Source organism: Gouania willdenowi, chromosome 16 (genome assembly GCF_900634775.1).
Source record: "Gouania willdenowi chromosome 16, fGouWil2.1, whole genome shotgun sequence".
Classification (NCBI taxonomy): Eukaryota; Metazoa; Chordata; class Actinopteri; order Blenniiformes; family Gobiesocidae; genus Gouania; species Gouania willdenowi.
The window spans coordinates 13,922,427-13,947,540 of record NC_041059.1 but is presented as its reverse complement, the minus strand read 5'-3'; the positions used below and the strand labels follow the sequence as shown (position 1 = coordinate 13,947,540).

The window sequence follows — 25,114 nt, the reverse complement described above, 5'->3', positions numbered from 1 at the left end:
TGTCAGAACTTGTTGAAAAGGGGCAAAATGGGACAAAGGAAATAGGTAAAAAGGGGTTAAAAGGTTTTCTGTTGGAATAATAACTAAAATTAAGACATAAAGATCCACATGTTGAGCATCGCTGACTTAATAACGGCTTCTACATGGTGTCCGCTGATAATGTAGTGGGCTGGTCTGGACAGAAAAGGCCAGGTCTGAATTTCGGTCTCAGTCCACCCCTGTGGATGGTCCACTTTTTTTGTCTTGCTTGTTTCCAATCTTACGTCTGTCCTTTTTTCTCACAGCATTAACATTCCCAATCCTTCATCTCTTTAAAACCTTACTTAACAAAAACAAATAATTAGACAGTAAGTATGTAAAATAGGTCGTGATGTTTTTTCAAATGTCTAGCAGTCAGTCTGAATCCGTCTGATCTGCATGGCCTACAGAAACCATGTGGTACAATCTAGGTTTGATAGGTTTTGTGATGGGTGGGCTAAAGATGACTGTGTTTTGTATTAAGGACATTTCAATCATGGCTGATTATCTGGGGTAGGGGGAAAAAATGCAGTTTGTCTTCTGACATTTTCACTACTTTACAAAGCAAATGCACTGCTTACATTTTATGCAGCAGCTTTAAAACAATACAAATGGAACCAGCGCAGAATCCTTTAAGCCGTAGTAGGTATCATAATGTCAGACATAAGAACAGCTTAGCCTACTGGGGGCTGTCTGAAACTGTATGCTCAGTTGTAGGTCACGATTGACTCTTTGGATAAACACTGACAAGTTGAACATATCGTATGGTTGCTCGTCTTTATTGGGACAGTCTGAACAACGTCAATCTCCACAGGAAGGTGGACAGCAGTAGAAATACATCATCATCAACATTGCCAACAAGTACACTTACGTTAACCAAGAAACACCTCCCAAAGCTAGATCTCCCCACCCAAATGCTCAGGAACACACCCATGCTCTAGAGACCAATGAGTTATGTTCAATGTATGCGTCCAAAACCATGATTTCATTCACCTCACATTTTGAACTGACAATCATCCTTTCCACACATTAGTGATTTATTTTCTAATGTGATTTTATGTTGATCCTACTTTGCTGTACAACAGCTGCTGGTGTGCATTTTCAGCAGCGTTGCTGTCAATCACTGTGGGTCATGTGGCACAGCAATAATTGGTTTGACTGACCTCCTCAGGCAGCCCGTTTGACTATGTTAGTGCGTTAGTCATACATTCTCCTCTCTTGGTTTTAATCCTCACTTCATCTGACATTTCCTTAATAGAGTTTCTAGAGCCTTATCGAAGTGGATTCTGTCGTTTCTCTTCTCCTCTAATGTGTAGATCTGCATAGTGACATGAAGCTGTTTCTGTTACCCTCCAAAATAAATGTGGCTCTATCAGGACAGGGATCAAGTTACAGCTTGCCCCCTTTCTGTCGCTCCTTTCTCTTCTTCCTTCAACCCAAACTACATTTTCTACCTCTCACTCTTTTGAACAGTATTCTATTATACCTAGTAAACTATTTCCTGTCATTTTTATTTTATATCAGCTTTCTGTGTGACCCTGCAGCGCAGCCACTGTCAGGAGATAATATGCATCGAAAAAAGAACTCTTTATGTTATTTCTCACACTTCGTTTTCTGTCCTTGCTGGTTCTGCCATAAAGTAAAAGCTCCTTTCATAATAACGCTCTCTAAACTCACACCTCTCTCTCTTTATTGGTGTCTGTGTGTCACTAAAGTCAAAAAGTGTGAAATTAAGCTGGCCAGAATGCAATAAAAACACTGGGAACTCTGGACAGGGTGTGTGTGTGTGTGGCGCGCACTCATTAGCCCATGTCTTCTAATGAGTGCCATGGGTGGTTTAACATCTCAGCCCTATAGACTGGCTCTGGCTATGCCAGGCTGAATCCAGCCTGATCGTAATTATAGCAGTCAGTCTGGGGAGGTCACTGTGTATGCTCTGTTCTATGATTAAAAAGGTTGGAGTTGACCTATTGTACATATTCAGTCAGTTCTTTGTCCTGCCTTTAAGTACACATTAAACCGCTGGGAATTTGACTGACAACCCTTTTGGAAGTTCGTTGATGTTTGGGATTTATTTCCAAGGTAGTCATGCAGAAGTGGAGGCCAGCAAAAGGTGAATCAAAACAACAGGGATAGGTCTCATGACCGTGTGTGTGTGTGTGTGTGTGTGTGTGTGTGTGTGTGTGTGTGTGTGTGTGTGCATGGGTGCGTATGCGTGCATGTGCACACTGCGTGTGTGTGTGTACGTGTGTGTTTGTGCGTCTGTGTGTGCAGAGAACAAGCTGTTAGAGAGCTTGAGTAGATCGTGAACCACACTGAGCTCACCACACTGAAGCTCTGCAATTAGGATTTCTCTTAAAATAGTGAGAAAACTGTTTATGCGCAGCAACCACACATCAGATAAAACACACTCTAGCTGCACTACTTTTAAGAATGCAATAAATTGTTTTCTAAACCACGTTGTTGAAGCAACATTTCCATGAGAGGAAGAGCCTCAGACGTTGAATCATTTATATAGAACATGCAATAATTGGATTAGCCCCAGATAGGGATGTCCCGATACAGCTTTTTCACTTACCGATATTGATCCGATACTATATCAGCACGATTCATACATACTTTTATTACTTATTTTGTAGTGTAGAATGTTAGAAAAGGCTTGATCAGGTGATGTCACTCAAACAAAAAACAATAGTCAGAGCTGTAGGTTACTTTGTTGGAGTGTGAACCACAGTCACCTATTGATAGAAGGGCTGGAGTGGAGAGCTTATATCGGTGATTTTAGATGCAGTTCGATAAAAATCCGATATTCACTTTCTGGCTGATATCGGACCGATGTCCAATAGCAATATTTAATCGGGACACCTCTAGTCCCAGATATACAAAGATGATCACTAAATTATTGCTCAGGAAAGCTGATGAATTTTCTTTTTACTTTTTACTTTTCATTTCTCACCCTTTTTGTGCAAGACTTTTGAAGATGTAAGATTTGGGAAATGAGCTTCTGTACAGATTAGGTGGGGAAATATTTGGAGCTCAGTGCAATGATCTCTGAGACTCAGAAGCTCACAGTGCTTAACCTTAAGCCTGTTATAAGCAGACTGAGTTTACCTCCTTCTTAGCCATTATCCCCTAGCCTGCAGACGTGGACACAGTAATGCGATTTTGCTTTTAATCATGTAAGAGTAACAATACAAACATTCAGGAGACTAATCCCACCTAGAACTGTTTTTTTTTTTTTTTTTTTACTGTTCTTTGGATAACCTCTTGTACTGACTTGTAGGTGTATCATAGCTAGTGTGACCTCTGGCAAGAGGCCTATTAGATTAGATGTCTCCACTGTGTGGAGAAAGAGACTCTTCTAGTTTTTCGACAAATACTTATCGACGGGCTCTTATTGTGTTTGAAGCATTTTAAAATGGTAAATAGATAACGTTTGTATATTAATATTTAATGACACAAAAACAAAACGAGACTGCAGTAAAACTGATCTATATAAAATAGATCTAAACCCAGTAAAGGTCCCTGCACTTGGAATATGTCAGCATAAAAGTGATAGAAAGGAAAAAAGAGCCAAAATTGAGAGACCAACATTTATTGATACTGCATTTCCACTAAAAAAAAAATCTGAAGAATTGGAAGCTTAATGCTCTCGCAGTTTGCTTTTTAACTGAAAAAATCAAGATTGGCATGGACATAATGGAGAGGAGATTAATAGGCTTAATTTCCTGTCAGTAGTTGCTTACTTTAACGGGACAATGTTTGTTTTGTTTACAGAATGCTGCAGTTTTGCAATACAGGAGTTGTGGTTTTACAGTAAATGGACTTGGTAAATGGACTTGATTTTATATAGCGCTTTATTCCCACATTGAAGCAGTCTCAAAGCACTTTACATATCAGCTCATTCACCCAATCACTCTCACATTCACACACCAGTGGGACAGGACTGCCATGCAAGGCGCTAGTCGACCACTGGAAGCAACTTAGGGTTCAGTGTCTTGCCCAAGGACACTTCGACACATATTCAGGTACTGGGATCGAACCCCCAACCTCTCGATCAGAAGACGACTCACTACCACCTGAGCCACGGTTGCCCTACAGTGATATATGTGTTCATGTAAATAGCTTTGGCACTTTGGCAATAAGGGGAATCAGGAGAATAGTGCTATATGAATAAAAAAGCCTGTGTTTAACTTTTCAGTGCTGATATTCCATTTGTGAAAACTATTTAAGGATAGTCTTGACAGGTTTGGCCAGGAAGCTAAAGCAGATGGCAGTGGTAAAAGCCAAACACAATGACAAAGTCTTCGTTTTGCCTCAAAGCCCTCGTCCAATTTGGATTGAACTTCTTGTTGATTTCCAGCTTCACAGTGTTAGTAGAAATGAAATAGGATCAAGGGAAACATTTTCTGCACATTTTATTACTGTCACATAGACTTCTAATCCTGCACTGATTGTACATCACACTACAGAATTCTATGGAAATGTCTGTTCTTTCAAAGCCCACACAAAATAAATATTAAACAGGTTGAGTTGTTGTGATTAAACAGTTCTCAAAATGCACATATTTTCTCCTTTAACAAGAGGATGATCACAAAAACATCCATCAGATCAACACGGGCCCCGTTCCTCACAGGGCCATTGTTTTTGTGCATGTGTCTAACTGAATCATGGTACTTCATTCTATTAGTCCATTAGGAGAAGACACCATCTGTTAGCTATTAAGGGCTTGAGAGGAGACCACCGCCCAAACTGAGCTTTCCCTCGCTGACTGTTTTAACCTCACCCTGAAGCATCCTTTGACCTTCCTTCAACCTTTTCATCCATTGTCGTCATAAAACTGAACGCACAACCTGTCCACACTTTGGTAATCTGGCTCATTTTGGTGCCTGTGAGTCCATAAATCATTCAACTGGATGACCCTCTCCTGATCGAGTTTGGCAGGATGATAGAAGGTTCCACAGGAACGTGTTGTGTACGTATTTCATCTGCCACAGTTTGACCATCCAAAACTCCAGTTATCTACTGTCTGTGTGCATTCGTGTGTGTGTGTGTTCTAAACACAGAACATTAGTCATTTAAATCTTTCTTCTGAATATAGTTGCTCATGCATCGAGCTTCAAAACATTGTTGGAGAGTGCAATGTTTCATGCTCTTCTTTATAATTGAATACAAAAACGCGCTGAGCTTTGTTGTCAACGCTGTCTCCATTATACAGGTAGCACAATTATTAAAGCCATCCTAATTATAGGATTCCTATGTACCGCTGTGGTATCGTTGCTGGATTCATAACCAGAATACCTTCATGTTCTTGGGGAATCATTCTGCTTTAACCCACTGTCAGATAGTCATTGAACTGGAAAAACCTCTACGTGTGCTTACCTGTAGCCTGTGTGGTATAGCACGATCGCTGTGCAAGACATTGTTACCACCCACGTATGTCATTTAGGAGACCTCAGTTTCAGAGATCACCATGGTGACCACTAAGACCCACAGTAAGTTACACACAATGCCAGAAACAAATCCACATCTCCTGTTTGATTCGTCTTCATGAATTATTGATGAAGTTTGCTCTATAAATTGATTCCCCTTCTCTCATCAGATAGGCTCTTCAATAATCACATCTGCTCTTTCATTCTGACTCATTTCTCTTTGTATCCTTTACCATCATCATCATCATTATCATCATCATCATCATCGTCATCATCAGTATTTGCACAAGCTGGGTCACATGCAAATGCAAAAACATGCTACAATTTATATACATTAAGTCAAGCACATAAGTGAGTGGGAAGGTTGGAAGATGGACTTGTGTGGCTGACTGTGGGTGCGTCTGGCTGTGTATATTTTTCTTTGCAGAACTACATTTAAATCGATGATGTTTGCTCCCCTAAATGAGAAAATGCAAAGATATTGATTTTCAAATAAATCGAGTGGGTTTGTCTCTTATTTAGTTTGCGCTAACTTGTTGAAGGCAGTCGCTAGACTGTGAGTTCCTGATAACTAAGCAACTGTAGCGTTATGCAACAAGGAGGATTGTGCCAGTGACAGACAAAGAAAGAACAGTGAGACTGAACAGGAGGCAGAGAGTAAAGTGTGATGCTAGAACAAGTTTCTATGTAAAGAAAAGAAAGAACACAATCAGAAAACAATTGCTCTGCAGAGGACCGGAAAGTTAAGTTGATTTCTTCTCTGCATTATCATTCCACAGTTGCACATGAAACTTTTTTGCTTATACAATGATGCTGATGCTGCAAGTGACCATCATTAAAGTATTTTTGGAAAGGGTTAAGCAATGTGTGCATGCATTTAAAGAATGCTATCGTATTCATGACTCACATTGGTGCACTTTGCCCTTACACCTGTAACATTGTAACCTTAGCATTCCTTGTGTCCAATGTGCACCACTTGGAGCTAAACTTGTTCAGCAATGGGGGTCTTAACTTCTGGCCTCCTCTAATTCGCTGATCCCTTGAACCTCTATTTGGACAGATTTAGCATAGCACACATGCTTGTAAGTGGTGAAGGACCACCTAAAAAATAGTTTGAGTAAAGAGATTCATTGCCACCAAAGGATGGTGCTGTATGTGTATACTGTATATGCATTTTATATGCTACAATAAAAAACATTGAATCTCACATGCTGTGATATTGCACGTGCAACTGTACACATGTACACATACATTTGATTTAGGCACATATGTACACGTAGCTATGCACACAATAACGTGACAGCAGTGTACGCCTACATAGTCACATACACAACCGCCCACATACACCCTTGGAAGAAGCCATTCGCACGTCGCCCCCATCGAGTACATGTCAGTCCATCTGGGATCATTAACACTATGCTAATGAATATAGGGCTGAGGAGCATGTGAGGAAAAGAAAACAAGGAAAAGGAGAACACGAGGTGGTAGGATGAAGGGGGTTATTGGATTCTCTTCGGTCAAATATGATGGAAAGCGATACCTTTGGGGGAAAAGAGGGAAAGACTGAAAATAAGCAGAGGAGGCAAGATCTCATGTAGCATGATGTGAAGAAAAGAACAAAAAGTAATATAAGGAAACAAGATATGTGTCTAGTCATTAAAAAAAATGTGCCAAGTCAAAATACTGGATATGGTTGAGATACACTGGCTATGTACCAGATAGGAACTGAAGAAGGCTCCAAGAAAATAAGACAACAGATGAACAGAAGAAAAAGGAAGCAAGAAAAGACAGCAGACGTAACAGATGAGCTGAAAGAACACGGCAGGGAGACAGACCAGGAGATACAGTATAACAAACGATGGCAGAGACAACGAATCGCTGAGCAGCATGATTTAATATTTCACTGAGACTTGTTTGTGCTATTTTGTGTTGCTTGTGCTGTAACATGTACGTGTGTGTGTGTGTGTGTGTGTGTGTGTGCGTGCGTGTGTGCGTGTGCGCGTGTGTGTGTGCGTGTGCGCCCGTGTGTGTGTGTGTGTGTGTGTGTGAGCATCCATAACAGACAGAAAGGAGAGCAAAGCGAGTGAAGAAGTGAAGCATGCCTGTTGTTGGTTGGACCAGTTAATGATTCCTGGGGTGAATAGTGAGACATTGTTAGGTCAGGATAGAGGGAGGAGCCTTATTCACCTCCTGCAGACACACAATAACAACATTGCTATTGCTGGCTTGTGCGTATGTCTATGACCTCGGTTTGTTAGCACACATTTCATGGTGACATATCTAGAGGATGCTCACAGCAGATGCAACATGTGCCTTTAAACATGTCATGTGTAGGATTAGTACAACGTCTGTTGCAGTGTTTTTTTACGTCAGTTTTTGTAGACTATGGTTTTTTAAGAGACAGTGGCTAGACTATGACTCACTTGAAAAAAAGAATACATGGGAACGAAAACTATATCACAATATATTGATAATTTTCTCAACTAATAAAACAAAACAGAAATTTTGTCACGGAGAACGAAATCCAATCAGAACTCATACGATCATGTGTTCTCACGCATTGATCACATTGAATCTGTCTGTGTGCATTTACAAACATGTATATCAGGCTGATCAATGATAATTTAATCTTTTTTTTTTTTGAATGTATAAACTCTTTATTTTGGGCTATACTATATCTTTAACAGATTTAGATGACAAAAATCTTAATCAATCAATCAACTTTCAATCAATCAACTTCATTTGACCCCAGTCGGGGCAATTCAGAGTGCAAAGATACGGGGAGCATAAAATACAAGCCACAATAAAACACAAAAGTACAGAGTACATCAAAACAGTGCAGTTTGACCTAATCAAAAGCACAAGGTCACGTACAAACAATGAGACCAATATAATATAGAACCAAGTAAAGAAACGGATCTGTTAACTATCTTCTTTTACTGGAATTGGCAGAAGGGATAAAGGAGTGTTTGTGTCTGTTGAATGTCATTCAGTTGACTAAACTACACTATAACTGAAGTAGTCCTGATGACTAAGTCTTGATGAAAACTAAATTGCATTTTAGCCAAAAGTCTATGACTAAAACTGAATTGCTGTCAGTGTTAACACAGCTCTGTTGGTCTGTAGATTGACACGTGGCCTGCTACGAGGCAGAAGTGTGCCAGACTGAGCCAGAGTTAAAAACCACCTGTATGCAGATGAATGGGTGTGAATGGGAGCGAAGAAAAATGACTTTGTTGTGCCAGAGAATGAGCAGCTTGTCAGAGTGTGCCGCTATGAGCCCAAGGCCTAATGGCCTGTTGGAAGTCAGGGATAAAGGGACAGAGGGCAGCAGGGTGACAAGCTGTCCACGTGTAGATGAAACAATGCCAAATGTTAACAAGACTAAGCTTTTGGTAATGACAGAGGATGGTGGAACAAAAGACAGCCATTTGAAACTCATTCTGTGGTTAGTTAAAGTCAATAAGGGGGATATTACAGCAATCTGCCACTTCTAAATTCTATTCATTGTATCATAATGTTGATCTCCAATATGGCATTTTCCCCTAATGCCAGTTAAGGCTATATTCTTTATGGGAGAGGTTCGGGAGAAGCTGTTGCGGCAGAAGCTTGAGGGCACAACAAGTGATGGCAAGATAACATTAGGATATAAAAAGATGATGGAAAATTCATCAACAGGATAATAACTCACTTCTTCGTGCCCTAACAATAGAGAAGGCTTTAAGGATCAGAGAACTCCTACGCATCATTGAGTCCAATTAATCTTTGGGTATGTCGTGCTCGACTCATAAACTTATTTAAAGCAATCACGATTTCCTTCACCATCCTTGTTTGTTACGTTTTTAGGTGTGGCTGACACCCGGTCTTTCCACCTTGTTTTTAATTTCTATCAGCCTTCGTCACAGGTTTCACCTAAGGTTTGATCAATTCTTTCCTTTCTCTTAGACAATCCTTTGTATCGTGTTGTGTGAACAGGGGTGGAAAAATCTCTGCAAATCTTTATACACAGATCCCTGGTTATGTTTGATCCTTGCCTGAGGCTGAGGGGATTGGAAAAGAGAGGAAACCGGAGGCAACGAAGGGAAGTTACTAAAAAGCTCTTTAGAAAGACTGTAAAAATGGGTTTGCATTGAACAGCACAGGTAGCAGTGCTGGCTCTTAATTCAACAAGTTATGCAATCGTGTTATTTCCACACAATGCTGAACAACTTGAGGTAGATACTTCAACGCCTGGAGACAAGTGCCTAGAAAATAAACAAACCTTTCTCCCCTGACTTGATGGTTCACTGCATGGTGTTTCCCCAATTTTCTCTCACCTAAGTTTAGTTTTAAATGTCAGCATTTTATTTTCTTCAACACCTCAATATGATAAAATGCTTTTTTTTTTTTAGCCATCTAGTTTTCTCTCCTAATTGGCATGAACAATGGCCTTCCTTGTGTCAGTCTGCCTGTGTGGACTGTGGTAGGATCGTGTCGCACTCTGAGAGTCATCTGTGGTTTCCATTAGCAACAACACGACAAAAAAAAAAGAATCGGAAGAGAGCACTTACTGTACATGTTTGTGTGTTTGTGAATGTGTATACTTTGCCTTTATCGCATTTGCTCGGATGCAATGGGAGATCCCAGCCATCTGACACTTGGCTACAGCATTGAAGAGGAGGTGTATTTGTGGGTTGTGTTTCTAAATTTATGTCTGTCTGGCTATGGTTGGTTATATGTTAGATCAATATATCGTGAGGAAACCCCTTGTGCTAGCAGAGGAAGTCTACTCATAGGTAACTGAAAGTTGCTACCCCCAATATTTTTTTGTTTGATAAAAACATAGTGTATGCATTGTAGATCAACGAATTGAACATAAAAAGAAAAAAAAAAGTCAAAATCGGCGCTTTAAAGATTGTTTTCATCTCCACTGTAAACACTCCATTTGCTGAACTTATTTGAACATTGCATTGTGGGATGTGGAGTCCCGTAAACTGATGCATACAAATGTTTTTACTTCATTCTTACCTGTGATTTCTTGTTTTTCTTTTGCCAGACAAGGAGGACGGTAATTTGCTTGACACTGTTCTTGTGTTAATTTGTTCTCTGCATTTTCTGTGATATCAAAATGTAGTAAAAACACTCTTACGCACCCAACTCCATATCCCACAATGCAATGTGCGAAAAGTTCAACAAATGGAGTGTTTACGGTGGAGATGAAAACAAAACTTCCCAGCTGCAATTTTCAACTTTTTCCTTTCTTTTGGAGTAAAATATGTCAATTAGTTGATCTATGAGGCCTACGCTATGATTTTATCTAATTAAAAAAAAAAAATACCAGGAGTAGCAGCTTTAACATACAGTAATTGATGTTATGTGATTCTGTTTCGGTTAGTTGAAGGTCAATCAATCGTCAGATAATTTACGAACTTTCATAAAAGAAATCAATACACAAGTCCTATCTAAAGTCAGTTGACATTTTCAAATCACTAAAATGATAAATGTCGTATAGGTTTTGTCTAATTATTATCAACCATTATTATTTCAAGCCTTTTTTATATAATATATCTATATATTCCCCCAGCTTTGTGGGGGGTCTCTTCGAGTTGAATTAGCCCCCCAAAGTTGTGTGTGTTTGTGTGCATGTTTGCATTTGATCCTGTTGGAGTGGAATGCCAGGGCTTGTGTGTGCTTGCCCAATGTCTTCGGTACAGTCAGAAACTCAGTCTGTCTACGTATACACTTACACACAAACACACACACACACACATGCACACGCACTCCATCCAAGCTCTGGAGCTCTGAATGGTTGAAGCCAGCCATGGCTCCGTCCCAGCCCGAGGGAAACCTTTTCCTGCTGAGGCCACAATGCTGCTAACGCTTCAGTGTCTGGACTTTATCCACTCCATCTGAGGTTGTTTTCTAAAGATGCCTGTCTGAGGACACTGTTAAACGGAGACCAAGAGATTAGAAGGACTGATAAGCCTGTAATAAATCTTTACTATGTGACAAAAAACACTCCATGTACCAGTCTGCAGTGCCAAATGACAAATGATAATATGTATTTAGTACATAGTTATGATTTAAAACAATGTATTTTTCATCAATGCATTTATTTAATCACTATGGCAATAGTAACAACAACCCCCAAACATACACAACATAGTACATTGGCCGAGGAAGGTGTTTGTTATTGGGGTGGATATCATACCACGGAAAATTGGTATATACATTATACCAACTTAAGTACCAACTTTGCCATGATGTGTCTATGTTTTCCTAACCATATATATTATAAACTCACAGGACAGGGAGTGACCAAGTCAATACTTCATCCATCCATTTTCAGACCCGCTTTGTCCTTTTTCAGGGTCCCGGGAAATAAAACAGAAATGTAGTTAATTGGTGAATCAAATTCACAGCACTGAGCGTGCAAATGAAACAGAATAAATCTGTGCAACTTGCATGTCCGTTGATGATTATCAGCCAATTAATATAAAATAATGGTCTTTAGCAGGAGAAATCATTATTTCTGTGCAGGAAAATATTTGCAAAACATCCCATGTGATAGCTCACCACTATAATTCTTCTCTATAAAATACACATTACTAAAGGAAAGCTAACACAGCACATCAACAACACTCAAACTACTGCACTACTCACTCAGAGTGCCTGCAAGCTTTTCTTTCTTTCAAATGTTCCCATATTAGTTAAAAAAAATACAATTAAAAAATAAAAATCATTGTTTATTCAATCACAAAATTGATCTATCCATTCATGTATCCCACTTTACCCTCAATTATAGCTAATATCAATATTGTTGTAACCAACGTATTGATCACTATGAAGAAGAATTGCTTTGTGATTAAAAACCACACAAAGTAAAGTATCTAAAAAACTGGTTACATTAAAAATATTTTTTTATTAACAGTAAAAGTGGACATACAGTATATTTGTAAATTCGTATATGCCTTTAAGTCAGGCAATACAAACAACTTGTATGAATAGATGTTGCTTATTTACTTGTAAACAGATTAATAAATATAGAATTTATTTATTTTATTTCATTGTTTTATTTGTCACTTCTTATTTTATTTTATCTTTTTGTGTTTGTTTTACTATCGTGTTCATATTTTACTTGTACACTGATAATAACTAGTTCTATTGTAGACAGACTGTGCAGTGTGGAGCTGTTTGTGGAAAACACGAGCAGCCGGAGGGTGCAGCTTAGTGGCACGTGGAGGCGGGGCCTTTAGATGTAAAGCGCTGCAATTGGCTGACCGTACGGTGGTGGGCGGAGCTAATGGCAGAGTAAATAGACAACCTGCGCTCGTGCTAAGCAGTCAAGCGCTGCATCAGCGGAGCTTATCTACTACCGTCACTTTAATAGGTTTATCTTCAGCTTATTGAGGTTTCCTCCATTGAAGTTCTTAGAGTTTGAGTATCTAACAACCCTCTTGGTAGTTTTTCCCCACTGAGCTTCCTGTGGAGAAGAGGAAATCATGGATGTTGTGTGTGCGGTGTGTTTGGTGCTGACCCTCAGCGCTTGGTTTGCCTCAGCAGAGAGACACAGCGTTTACTGGAACAGCTCAAACCCACAGTAAGTGCCCATATTCACCAGTTGGATTAATTAGCTGCTTTTCCTGAAAAGCAAAAAAAAAGTCTAATGTGTAATAATTGTGTTAATCATACACTTCTCTGACTAAGGGTGTGTGTGTGTGTGTGTTATTCATAGTTAACTCACATTTAAAGGGTCTGCCTGCCTTGTCCCTGTTTTTTCTTTTTTTTTTTTTCTTTTCTTACTATGACTACTTGTTTTCATTCATGACTTTCCCTGTGCTAATTTTAAAGTTTACGACAGTGTAAGGCAGGTTGTGTATTTATGTGTGTGTGTGTGTGTGTGTGTGTGTGTGTGGTGTAGTGTCCCTTTAAACTCAGCCTTCATTGTGTGGACACGGCAGATGGATGTAAAATCAGAATTTGCTATTGGATGCCCAGACAGATGGACAGATTCAAACTCTATATTTAACAGCAAGTCACAGACAGAGATACCCCTGATAGTAAAAAATAGACTGACCAGTATGAACTTGACTGTTGCTGTCTGCATAGGTCTACTCTGCACCTGTGTGAGTGCTTACATTATGTCACGGAAACAAAAACAAACAAAAAAGTGAGTGCGTTTGCATGGAATCACTAAAGATAAGTCCATAAATTATTTATAACTGGAACAACATCAAGTGTCTATTAGGGTCGTTAAGTGGTTTGCACTGGTGAAGGCTTGCTCTGTGTGTGTGTGTGTGTGTGTGTGTGTGTGTGTGTGTGTGTGTGTGTGTGTGTGTGTGTGTGTGTGAGAGTCCATCCATATACACAGGGCCGAGGGCTTCATATTGCTGATTACTTTGTTTTGAGGTCAGAAATGTAATGCAATCCCCAACACTTATCCGGATCGATCGGGCTTTGACATATCGCTGCACAATTTATTGAGCTTTTAGCAACAGATCCTAACACATGAAAGACAGAATAGCATTATTTTAATACTAAGCTGAAATCAAAGGACGAGCCCTGCTGCTCTGCAGGTCGATTACAAGCCACCAGTAAGAGGAAACATGGGGCAAAAGCCATTACGGCCTTTTAGCGGGGTCTTGAGTTCGTCTCCAGCTCTCTAATTGCCCTAAAACAACATACATGGGGCCTAAAAAGAACCCTGCAACAAGAGAAACACATGTCCTGAAAGTTAGATAACAACTCTAATGGGAACTCCTGTCAACCCCGGAAAAGAGTTGGATCGTGTGTGACTCACAGACCGAGGTTTGACCATTTACCTGAGTTTTACACCTGAGTCAACACAGACAGAGAAGCAGGTAACCTTGCTCAGGTGAGACACACGGTGAAGGTAACTTCACAAGAGGAAAACAGAGTCTCTTTGCTTAGTTTCACATAATGGAGCTCCAAGATTCTGTCAGCAAAGGTAAAGAAAGCAGAAAGGAATATTCAGATCTAGTTCTAATTCCATTATGACCAGTGTCTGTTAATAAAAAAGCCTTTTCCTTATGATGGAACAAAGAGTTTGAAACACTTAAAATCATATATTAGATCAATCTCATCCCTGTGCATGACTTCCAATTTAATACCTTGTCATTTACCTTCTTTGTGCATCTAATGCACAAACCTAAATAATATTAATATTTCTATTTGACTGACCTCCAAAAGTGTCTGCATTGTATTTCCCTATATATCTACACTCTGATCTCTATTTTGCCTCTTTAATCCCTAAATCCCAAACACCTCAAACACATAAATCCCTAATCTCTCTCTCTCTCTCTCTTATCTTTCCCTCAATCTTTTCCATTATTATTATTTTTTTTTTTACATCACATTTTTCTTTCTCCAGCATGAATAAAGACCCACATGCTCAGGAGCGTCCCCCAGTGATCAATCAGTCTCCCATTTTAAGGCCTGCACAGATCCAGCAGAGCCTCTGACAGCAGCAGGCTGTGGATAACTGATGCTAATTGATTCCTCTTCAGATTGTGAGTCAGTGCATTGTCTTTGTGGAAGGCAGTGACCAGATGGGAAGTGTTGTCCATGTATTATCAAAAGTGTTGATATATGATGGTTTAAACACAGTCCATGTGTGTATTTCTTTCAAAGCGTTTAAGTTATTATAGGTTCATGCCCTGATTTCAGTCTTCTGAGTATTTTGTGCACTAATGGTGTTGGCGTATCAATTTCTTATATGACAGGTGGATGGGCTTGTTTTTCTTCTGTCTGGTCTGGTCTTGTTTCTGAGCTGCGTGTCTGTGCGTGACTCTGACCTTCATTACTTTGTTCTAGGGAGAGTTTAAACCCCTGTTGTCTTAAACTGGGTTTAACTGGGAGCAATATTGTTTTTTTTGTGGTTGTTGTTGTCGTGGATGGATAGTAAAGGGTTGCGTGTGTGTGTGTGTCAACATCAGAGTGAAACAAGGAGTGGTTCTTGGTTCTTTAGGCACCTTTACTGACACGATAAATTGGTGACTCAGACTTACACACACACATACACACACACGCATACACACACACACACACACACACACATACATACACACACACACACCAGGAGGAAAGAGGAAGGATAGGGTGTTAATATTAGCTACACATTCTGTCCAGCTGTTACTATACTCCACTCTTTGTCAGCTGTGTACGTGTGTGTGTGCGTGCACGTGAATTGTTTGTGTGTTTCCGTACCTGACTCTTCCTCTCCCAATCATTCCACATTCACTCCTTACCAAACAGCTGGATTTATTCCCTTAAAGTCTTCCATCTCCTTCTTTATCTCTACTTATTATTCAAGTACATTAAAAAATCTCCTTTATTTCCACACAAATGTGGGTTTATCACTGAGATATTTGGCCATCCTTCATCCCCAGTGCAACGTTTGGGTGCATTCATCCAGCACTTTAGCAAATGTTTTTTTCCTGGACGTTAGTGAAATGTAATATTCAGTTTATCCCAACCTGTCAGCTTTAGTCTGCCTACGTTGTTATTACTCAGGCAAACGGGCCTGTCTTTACATGCATATGATGCCTGGAGGGTGAGTCTGAGGTAAAGGTGGTTGGTGTCTCCCCAACTCTCCCTTTAACAGACACATGTTGAGCATTCTGTTCTCTCTCCTCACATAACTCATCATTTAACCTTCACTAGACAGAGACTCGTCTGGTTTCTGTCCTTAGAAAACATCCAAACATGTTTACAATTACATACTAACATAGATTACACTCCACTTGTAAGCAGATCATCCAACGCATAGTGAAGAAACATCATTGTTAATTCTATGTATATACATGATTGTTCAATAGGGATCCAGTTATGTAACTTATCTACACCCAGTTTGTATGTGGATTACTAGAGGATTGTTACAATGTAGTTTGAAATGAACCAGCCATAATCATCCAGATGGGCTCCATCCTACTGCAAAGCAAGCCCATTTATTTATAACAGGCCTTCCATATCTAATACAAGTCCTCTTGCCCAAGATAGCTACAGACATACATACCTCCACTTATAACCACACACAAAAGCAACTGCAACTTTCAACATGTGCACAAATCATCATCAAGACATATATTTTTTTCTATTCATCCCCCTGTTCCAATCATTTCTATCTGTGAACCTGTTTTCTCTCTGCTCTTCCTCTCTCTTTCTTATCTGGAGTCCAGATTTCCTCTCTGTTTGCCCTCCTCACCCTCTTTCTCTTTTCCAGACTCTCCTCTTGTTTATTTTCAGTAGTTTTCCATCAGAGGATGACAGAGCCCCTCTTAGCCCTATTTAGGGGCTTGCTCTCACTCACTGTTATCTCACTGAGTTTGACTATGCACGTGTACACAGTTCATTCATAGCATTTCAGGCATACCATGGAGGTTGCAGTCTGACAAAAGCTCACTATCGCCCCCTAAAGGCAAAATTAACATCAAATGTTTTTTTTTTTTTTAGAAAATAGATATTCTTTCTTTTTTTCCCCCATCACTAAAAAAAACTTGAAAATGTTATTAAACTCCATACAACGTGCTAAATTTGTTGACATTTCATTTTTCCCAGTTAGAGAGACTAATGTATTAACTTCTCATGACCCCCTTGGCACAACAAACCAAGCATGATACCATTTGGCCTTTTTCTATTCATCAGAGAGAAAGGGAGGCTGCCAAAAGGGAGGAAAGAATTTTTGTTGAGAAATTAGCCGAATGAAGAACTCTGGTCTGGTATATTATGTCAGTGTTAAGAGACAGCACCAAGAAGAAGACCGGGAGGAGGGGGTTGGTTAGTTTTGGAAGAATAAAAGAGAGGCAAATGGAGGGAGGAGAGAGTTGACACTGATGGATGTAGGCACGGCACAAGCTTGGAACTAAATCTGTGAAAAGCCATTGTTGACAATCCCAAAGCCAGGCAGAAGAGGTTGCCTTTGCATAGTTGAAAGAGGAAAAATGCATGTTTTTAATGGACAGATAAACACTTTTAGAGTCTTCTTGAGACCTAGCAATGCGGTAAACATGAAGCAGTTTTGCATGATTGTATCGGTTGCTTATGGGAAGGAGAATTCTCACTCGAATTCCAATTGTAAGAATGAGAGGTCAAGGATGAATGAGGGTATTACATTGGAAGCTAATATAGAAAGATTTTCAGCTGTATATTAGATTGTGTCTCATGGAGCAGTCCACCAGTGAGCAGCTAAATCTATTAAAACCCTTGACAGCTCTGCAGTCGTGTGAAAGGAGGTGTGAATCTGTCCTAACACAGCAAATTAATCGGGTATTAGGTGTACACCTCAAAGTAATAGTGTGTGAGCACGAAACTAGAAATCTAATAAAGGCCCCCCCACCTCACCCCGCCCCTCTTACTCCAGTTGGGACATGTGCAGGCTTACTACTGTTTACCTGTGAAGCAAATGGAGGTGCAGGGAGTTCATCTGTTTGGTGTTTCAGCAGTGCTGACTCGCTTCACGAGTGTGTTGTTTGTGAAGTGTATGTCTCTCTTTAGTGCTGACTCAGATGGTGGTGTGTGAGAGAGTCTGCAACCCTGAACTCTAACCCTGTGACCTTACCACCAGTTTCAAAGTCCTCCCCGGAGAGGGACAGTGAGAGACAAAGATCCTGTGTCAGTTGTTCCACCGAAACTAGTGCAAGCTCAGGGTCCAAATGGAGGGGGGGGGGGGGGTGTTGTCAGAGAGAGACAGGGAAAAGGAAATAGGGATGGCAGGAAAGAGGAAGGAAGGGAGGGAGGACAATAGCAAGGCTTCAAAGAGTTAGTGTACAGATGTAGGTGTTAAACATTTCACCAAGTGTAATACGCATCAGTGCTGGAACTGTGTAACTATCTTACTGTTTTATGTGTGTAACGCACACACACACACACACACACTGCTTGCCCTCTTCTGACGCACAAGCCTATGTAACCGTCTACTGAGAAATGACCTACAAAGAGGAAGAAAGACAACACTCATTTACCTTCCACCTTCCCAGTTTACCCACACCTCAGTTTGATAGAAGACAGCACACACACACACACACACACACACACACACGCACACACACACACACACACACACACACAAACACACACTAGGCACCAGGATGCCTTGATAAACAGATGTGCTTATAAGCCCAAGGCATACGTTGCCCTGAATAAAGGTGTTCTGAGAATCTGTCTACCTCGAAAACATGTGCACGCATAGGGAAAAGACGCTGTGAGTAAAGTCAGTTTGCAACACGTTATGCACCTGGCCCCGGCTCTTGGCCCTACAAAGGACATCACTTTCACAGTAATGTGACTCTCACTCACCTGAGAACTGTCAGTCGGGTACCAGTGTGAGATACAAGAGTGTAGGGCTTTGAGTGAGGACGTAAATGAAGGTGGGGGTGGATGGAAGAAGAGGACGAGCGTAATGCACTTCACTAGAAAAGGAAGTGCCAATGGGTTTTTTTGGGGATTTTTCCCACAGTTTCGCTAACTTGTGGTCTCATAAAGATTACATAATATGCATTAAAATAACATTTATTTAACGATAAAAGAATCTGAAACACTCAACCGCTTTGTTAAACCACGCAGCTACATTGTAAAGACACATACGCAGCAGTTAGCAGTGAAAGCTCCACAGGGGTTAAGGTACAGAGGTTGAAGGGCCCCTGTAGCCTACAGGCACTCTGTCTTTGGGGAGGAAAGGGGTATAATTACATGGCATTCATTCCTCCTCTCCACCTTTTCTAGAGAACACATTGCCCCAGACCCCTAACAGCTTTTAATTAGCCAGGCCCCTGGTAGAGAGAAGGAGGAGGGGAAATAAGGAGGTGAAGACAAGGATAAAAGGAGCGTTTTCCCTAAAAGCGTCGTCATGAAAGAAACTAGCAACAAAAACTCTCTGTTTTCTTGGCTTTTGACAAGCCGTTTTTTCATGCAAAAGTCAGCCAGACCACTAACAAGGACTCCGTGTGGGAAAAAAGGTGTACCCCATACAATTTAAAACTATTCTTTACTTCTGAGGGAACCGCTAGAGCCTTTCCAATGTCTTCTTCTCTCCAACCCTGTTATTACCGCGTTGACTGGGGAAAACAGTACAGAGGAAGAGGATGAGATCCGAGATTATTTAGCCAATTAGGCAGCTGCAGATGTGTCTCTATTCCTTTCAATGAAGCACTTGCCCCAGCCAGACCAGACACTCGCACGTTATTTATACACAAACAAAGGAACACACACCTGCACACAAGTGTACACAATTACAAAGGCTCTTTTCATAGAGAAAGTACTGATTACAAGTAGAGCGATCAGCCTATTATCCCCGGAAAACAAGTGTACCGCTAACAAAGCATGTTTTGACAGGTATAGTTAGCGCCAACAACTGCACACACAAACACAAAGTCTCACATATGCAGAGGCAGGAAGGAGGGGTTAGAGGCCCCCATTTGGAGCCACAGTGTCTAAAACTGGGCCAGGGGGTCCTAACAGAAGCCACAACAACAGGACCGGGGGGGGTTAGCGTCAGCGCCACAGCGTCCTGAGCTTTGATGACGGGACACATAAAGAGTGGGGCTTGTTTTCCTTGTCACTTTCACACTCAACAACACACACTGGACTACAAACACTGGATTGGATTTGCAGATTAAATCGATGTGTTCCAGTGACTAGTACATTTATCAAGGGACGGTTAGAATCACATGTACCCTAATCCTTTCAAAGCATGTTTTATATGTTGATATATGAAGACAAAAATAAAAACAACAAGCATGTTAACATGGAAATTGAAACTTAGTTGCATAGATTTGGATAAAACACTTAGAAATCAACACCAATAATTACCGACACTTAAAAAATAGTTTAAAGACAGCTGTTATTGTATGATTTTGTTGGACACGCCCATAACAGATATTAGTGTTAATACATAATTACAAGCATTGCACATTATCACAGCCATTAAATGTCAAATTTAAGTTTATTAAGCATTTAACTTTGTTTAGCCTATTTTTAGCACTGTGGTTGTCTTTATCTATAGGCAATGTTATTTATTAGTCCTTTATTTAGATAATATTTACTCAAAAGGTCATGTGAATTGTTTTGTTTATTTGTTTGGAGCAATAAAAAGAGCTAAAATGTATTCTAGATTTTGAATCGAATACTAAAGGAATCATTTCTGCAGCCCTAATTCACCTATCAATCATTCTTCACCTTCAGGCATTGGCAGATGCCTGAAGGTGAAGATAACTACAGCAACTTCCCAGAAATCTGATCTGCATTTTTATATAAATCAGAAAATGAGTTTTGAAACCAAGTTGTAATAATGCAACTCTAATGACAGCATTACATAGCTTCCCTAATTTGGCATTTGTACTGCAGCTGAAATAAATCCCCCCCAGTGTGCAATGGGACTGTGGAGGGTGGACTTCTGTTGTCTTGCATCTCTTTGTACTTTATTAGGGGTTGCAGAGTGGAAAAAAAGCAAAATAAGTGAGCAAAGAGGAGACAGGAAGACTAAAAAGAAAAGCCATAAAACTAAATGTAGGGTAAAGATAAAAAGAAAAATGGGGAGCAGTCGTCTGGCTGTCTCCACCTCCTCTGCCTTCCCCTTTAATGAAAGCAGTAAGAGAGTGATGGAAAGAGCCATAGAGAGACAGAGAGACAGCAATTTATCCAGAGAAGTCGCAACACGAGCAGCAGCATGGATGGACAAACATCCAGGAGGAAAGAGTAATGAGACAGAAACAGCATAAACCTTCAGAAAAGAGTAATACAGATAGAAACATGGACTAGCTGGCTTTGTGAATGTAAACCAGTGCTGAAGGAAAGAAAGAAGTGTGTGTGAGTAGTTTAGTGGAAGCCTAAGGCTTTGTAGAAAAACATGGGTGTGCTTTTCTCGCCCCACAACAAAGTGATCACGTCAATCCTGATCCAACTCTTCAAATTCTGACTCAGACGGGTTTTCACAGGTAGAACAGATCAAAAGAAACACGGTCACGTGGGATTTGCCGGTTGTTTAAATTTGTGAACGCACGCGAATTCTGCATGTTTGATTATTTTCTGTTGCAGCGTGTGACTGTAATGAGCCTGGTTTATTATTTAGAGACACGCGATAAATGAGCCGCTGGCTGAATGATGGAAGTGTGAACAGGTCCCGCCCAAGTCTGCTAATAAACTGATGGGTGAGGATGTTGGTGAATAATCTTCTCTTTCCTCTTTGCTCCTTGCAGCTTCCTGTGGGATGAGTATTCTGTGGAAGTACGTATCAATGACTATCTGGACATCATCTGCCCACACTACGCCCACGGCGAGGTGCCATCGCAATCTGCCGAGCGCTATGTGCTGTACATGGTGGAGAAGGAGGACTACGATGTATGCAAACCTCACTCCTTCGATCAGCTCCGCTGGGAGTGCTCGCGGCCCTACGCCCCCCACGCACCGGAAAAATTCTCAGAGAAGTTCCAGCGCTTCACACCTTTCACCCTGGGCAAAGAGTTTCAACAGGGAGAGAGCTACTATTATATCTGTGAGTATAACTAATGATACTGACATTTTGATGACTTCACTGTGATCCTAAGAGGGTTGCTTAGCTTGAACTTCTCCCCTCTGTGACTTTTTTTTACAGCCAAGCCAATGCATCACCATGGCCAGGACTGTCTGAGGTTGAGAGTGAACGTGGTTCAGCATAAAAGCTCTGCGAAGATTCAAACTGACAAATTCAAGGCTGAGGAGACAGAGAAAAGTTTAGATGGAGAGAAAGTGAAGTTTTCTGCAGCTGGAGGAGTTCACAACCTCTCTAACCGACTCCCAGCAGGTGAGGCACACACACAAATTAGTGACAGCAGTGACTTTGGGTGCTTTCACACCGATACAGTCAGATGGGTAGAGAACAGCTGATCATTTTATTGCCTTGATTTGGCCCGGTTTGTGTTCGAAGTGCACTTTTTGATCCGCTCCAAACAGCCTCTGATGCTGCTGCATAAGCTATTCGCTTTACTGGGGTAGAAACTTCTCTTGGCAGAATAACAGAAATGAGAAGATGAAGGTCTCATCTATTGGTCAAAGCGAGCGCGTAAGAGCACGCAGAAAATGCTGCTTTGTCCGCCTATTGTTTTGTAACATTCAACAAGCAGAAACAACTTGCCGTGCTTTTGGTGGTTTTGACATTTAGTTTCGTGCTATAGCCTGGTATGCTGCCTACTCACAATGCCGTGCACTCTACCTCATCTTCAATACTTCAATACTGTGTTTGGGCCGAGGGGGGGCTTGTGTTCACAGCGCATCTGAATTGCTCTAGACCAGTGGTTCTCAAACTTTTTTGGCCCTGTTCTTTTATTTCTGAATCCAAGTACCCCTTTTGTCCGACTACCAACATTTTGCTCAGAATACAATGAAAAACGACTACTGTGTAGAGTATAATGACAGAATGAATGAGTGACAACACATATTTTAAAGAATCTAATTTTGTAAATACAGTAAGTTGAATGAAACAGTATTTAGTGCCTCCTTAATATATTCTATTCTATTGTTTTTATCATTTCCAGTCATCTGGTGTGGAACAAAGACTGACCCTTGTATTTTCACTTCATGTTCCAATCAAGATCATTTCCATCATCATTATTATGACGATCATTTTTAACTAAAAATATACATTATAAATACCTAGTTTTTTTTTTTAATGCTTTCATTTCCTAATTTTACACTCTCTCTCTATCAAGTACCCCCTGTAGTGCCATCTCGTACCCACATTTGAGAAACACTGCTCTAGAATACGACTAAAAACACTCCGAGCCCAGCCTAAACAATGACTCTAGAATCGCCTGTCTGATCCGCTCTAGACTCCCACTACCCGCTCTATGTTTCTTTGGTGTGAACGCACCCTTAGACATGCCCAGCTAAGTGTGTTTACCATTGCTGAAAAATAAAACTCAGTACTAACTTTGCTGCTTATTTCACTTTTCAGACGACCCTTCTGCGATGCAGCCAAACGTCCAGAGGAGCATCGGCAGCTCTGGAGAACAGCTGGTCTCTCTTTCTGTCTTCTTCACAACGATCCAAGTCTTACTGGCCCTGACGCTACTCTGATATCATCTTCCATAACAGACACAATGCAAACCCGGTGCTGGCCACTGGAGCGCATTCAGTCAGAGACTTTTTATATGACTTTTATAAAGCATGCATGAACAAGTGTGTGTTGTTTGTGAGTGTGTTGTTAGTGTGAATGTCAGCGTTGATCGCTCTGAAGAAATGGACCTCAAAGACTTTCTTTTCTGAGGATGAGAATTCTCACTTTGGACCATTCAAAGATGCACTCCCTCATCAGTCCAGTGAACAAAAAACTCCCAAGAAAAGTGATCGAATGAAAATGACTGCAAGACTGCTTTAATTTGCACGTCACTGAAATGTGTTATCTTACTCTACATGGAGAGGAACTATGGACTTTGTATTAAGTGTGGACATCTGCCAAAGTTGTTTACATAATGTAGGATTTTTGTCATGTGTAGCACTCGTTTCTTCTTCAGCTTTGGCAGTTTTGTGTCTGTTTTTTTTTTCATTTTTTATACCAGTTATTTTGCTATAGTTCAAAAACACACTTACATCACTACATTTATTAATCAACTACTGGCACATAACACAACAATAACTACTTTGAAAATGTATTTATTATAATTCACAAGTCAATCTGAGCCAAACAGCATGTAGTAAAAAAAAAAACATTTATTGTATTTAAATTGGAAGATGAGTGCAAAAGAAAAAAAATTGCGAGAAGGTTTTTTACAGAGTGGTTCAACTTATTTTAGATGTTAGGTCAGGGCCCATAGTTTGGAAAATAATACGGGAACATATGGAAACAAACTGTCTTCCTACAGAACTGAACCTTTTATTTCTGGTCTATCATAGTCTACCTAATGGTGCTAATAAAACTTTTCATTCCAAAAGCTGGATTTTCATTTGGCAGACCTTTGTATTCATAGTAAAATGGCTTTAAGACAGTTTAATCTTTAATTTTCTTGAAAATTCTCTTATTCAACCAAATGTCTTATGTATGAATTTGAGAGCCACGTATCAAAAATCTATCTTGAGTTTTTTTTTTTTACTATTATTTTGTTCATTGGTTGTAAGTGTTATTATCGATGTCATGGTACAATGACGGATTGCATTTCTTTTTCTCATCATCATACATCAATCTAAGGGGACTTTCTAAAATACATGAGTTCTTCTCAAGTCTATCATGCTTTTTTTTATGTCGTAAATGTCCATATGTAAATGTGTACATAGAGATAACTATCAATAAGTGTTTGAAGATGTAAAAAGCCTTTAGTAAAATTAAAATGTGATGTCATACAAAAACCACTTTGTCTGTTTTCTCTTAGCTTGTAGTATTCATTTTTGCAATAACCTACTTTGGACAGCCCCTGAGATCATTTGGGATTTGATGGATGACACAATATTTTGGCAATGTCATCCATCTTCAGCCCTATGAAATTCTACCAGTGCTCTTCAACCCTGCACCGCCCCCCACCCCCCACCCATCCAGGTCTTTCACAAGCCCAGTTCTCTCATCCCCTCATCCCTGCCTGCTCTGTCTTTCATCCCTGGTGATACAACATGCTCGAGGTAAGATTTCACAGTCTCAAAACCAAACACAAGAACTGAGAGTTGTCAGAAAAAAAAGAGGGAAAAAAGCCCCACAAGCAAACTCT

At 40.3% G+C, this 25,114-nt stretch overlaps 1 protein-coding gene across 2 annotated transcripts; it reads left to right on the top strand.

Moving 5' to 3' along the window:
• Nucleotides 1-12,781: 12,781 nt before the first annotated feature.
• efna1b (ephrin-A1b) lies at nt 12,782-24,761 on the top strand. 2 transcript variants are annotated; one of them, XM_028470928.1, is made up of 5 exons: nt 12,782-13,029; nt 21,641-21,706; nt 21,833-21,936; nt 22,036-22,224; nt 23,374-24,761. In XM_028470928.1, exons 1-5 carry the CDS (start codon nt 12,932-12,934, stop codon nt 23,493-23,495), a joined length of 579 nt encoding a protein of 192 aa, XP_028326729.1. In that variant the 5' UTR covers nt 12,782-12,931; the 3' UTR covers nt 23,496-24,761. The 2 variants fall into 2 exon arrangements, with proteins under 2 accessions (XP_028326729.1, XP_028326728.1); XM_028470927.1 differs by having other exon boundaries at nt 21,641-21,936.
• The last annotated feature ends 353 nt before the right edge of the window (nt 24,762-25,114 follow it).

Excerpts from the sequence above, each read along its gene's own strand:
- efna1b (XM_028470927.1), top strand. The coding sequence starts at position 12,932 with ATGGATGTTGTGTGTGCGGTGTGTTTGGTGCTGACCCTCAGCGCTTGG. Across the intron at positions 13,030-21,640 it reads TGGAACAGCTCAAACCCACA|CTTCCTGTGGGATGAGTATT; the intron begins GTAAGTGCCCAT and ends TGCTCCTTGCAG. Across the intron at positions 21,937-22,035 it reads AGAGAGCTACTATTATATCT|CCAAGCCAATGCATCACCAT; the intron begins GTGAGTATAACT and ends TTTTTTTTACAG.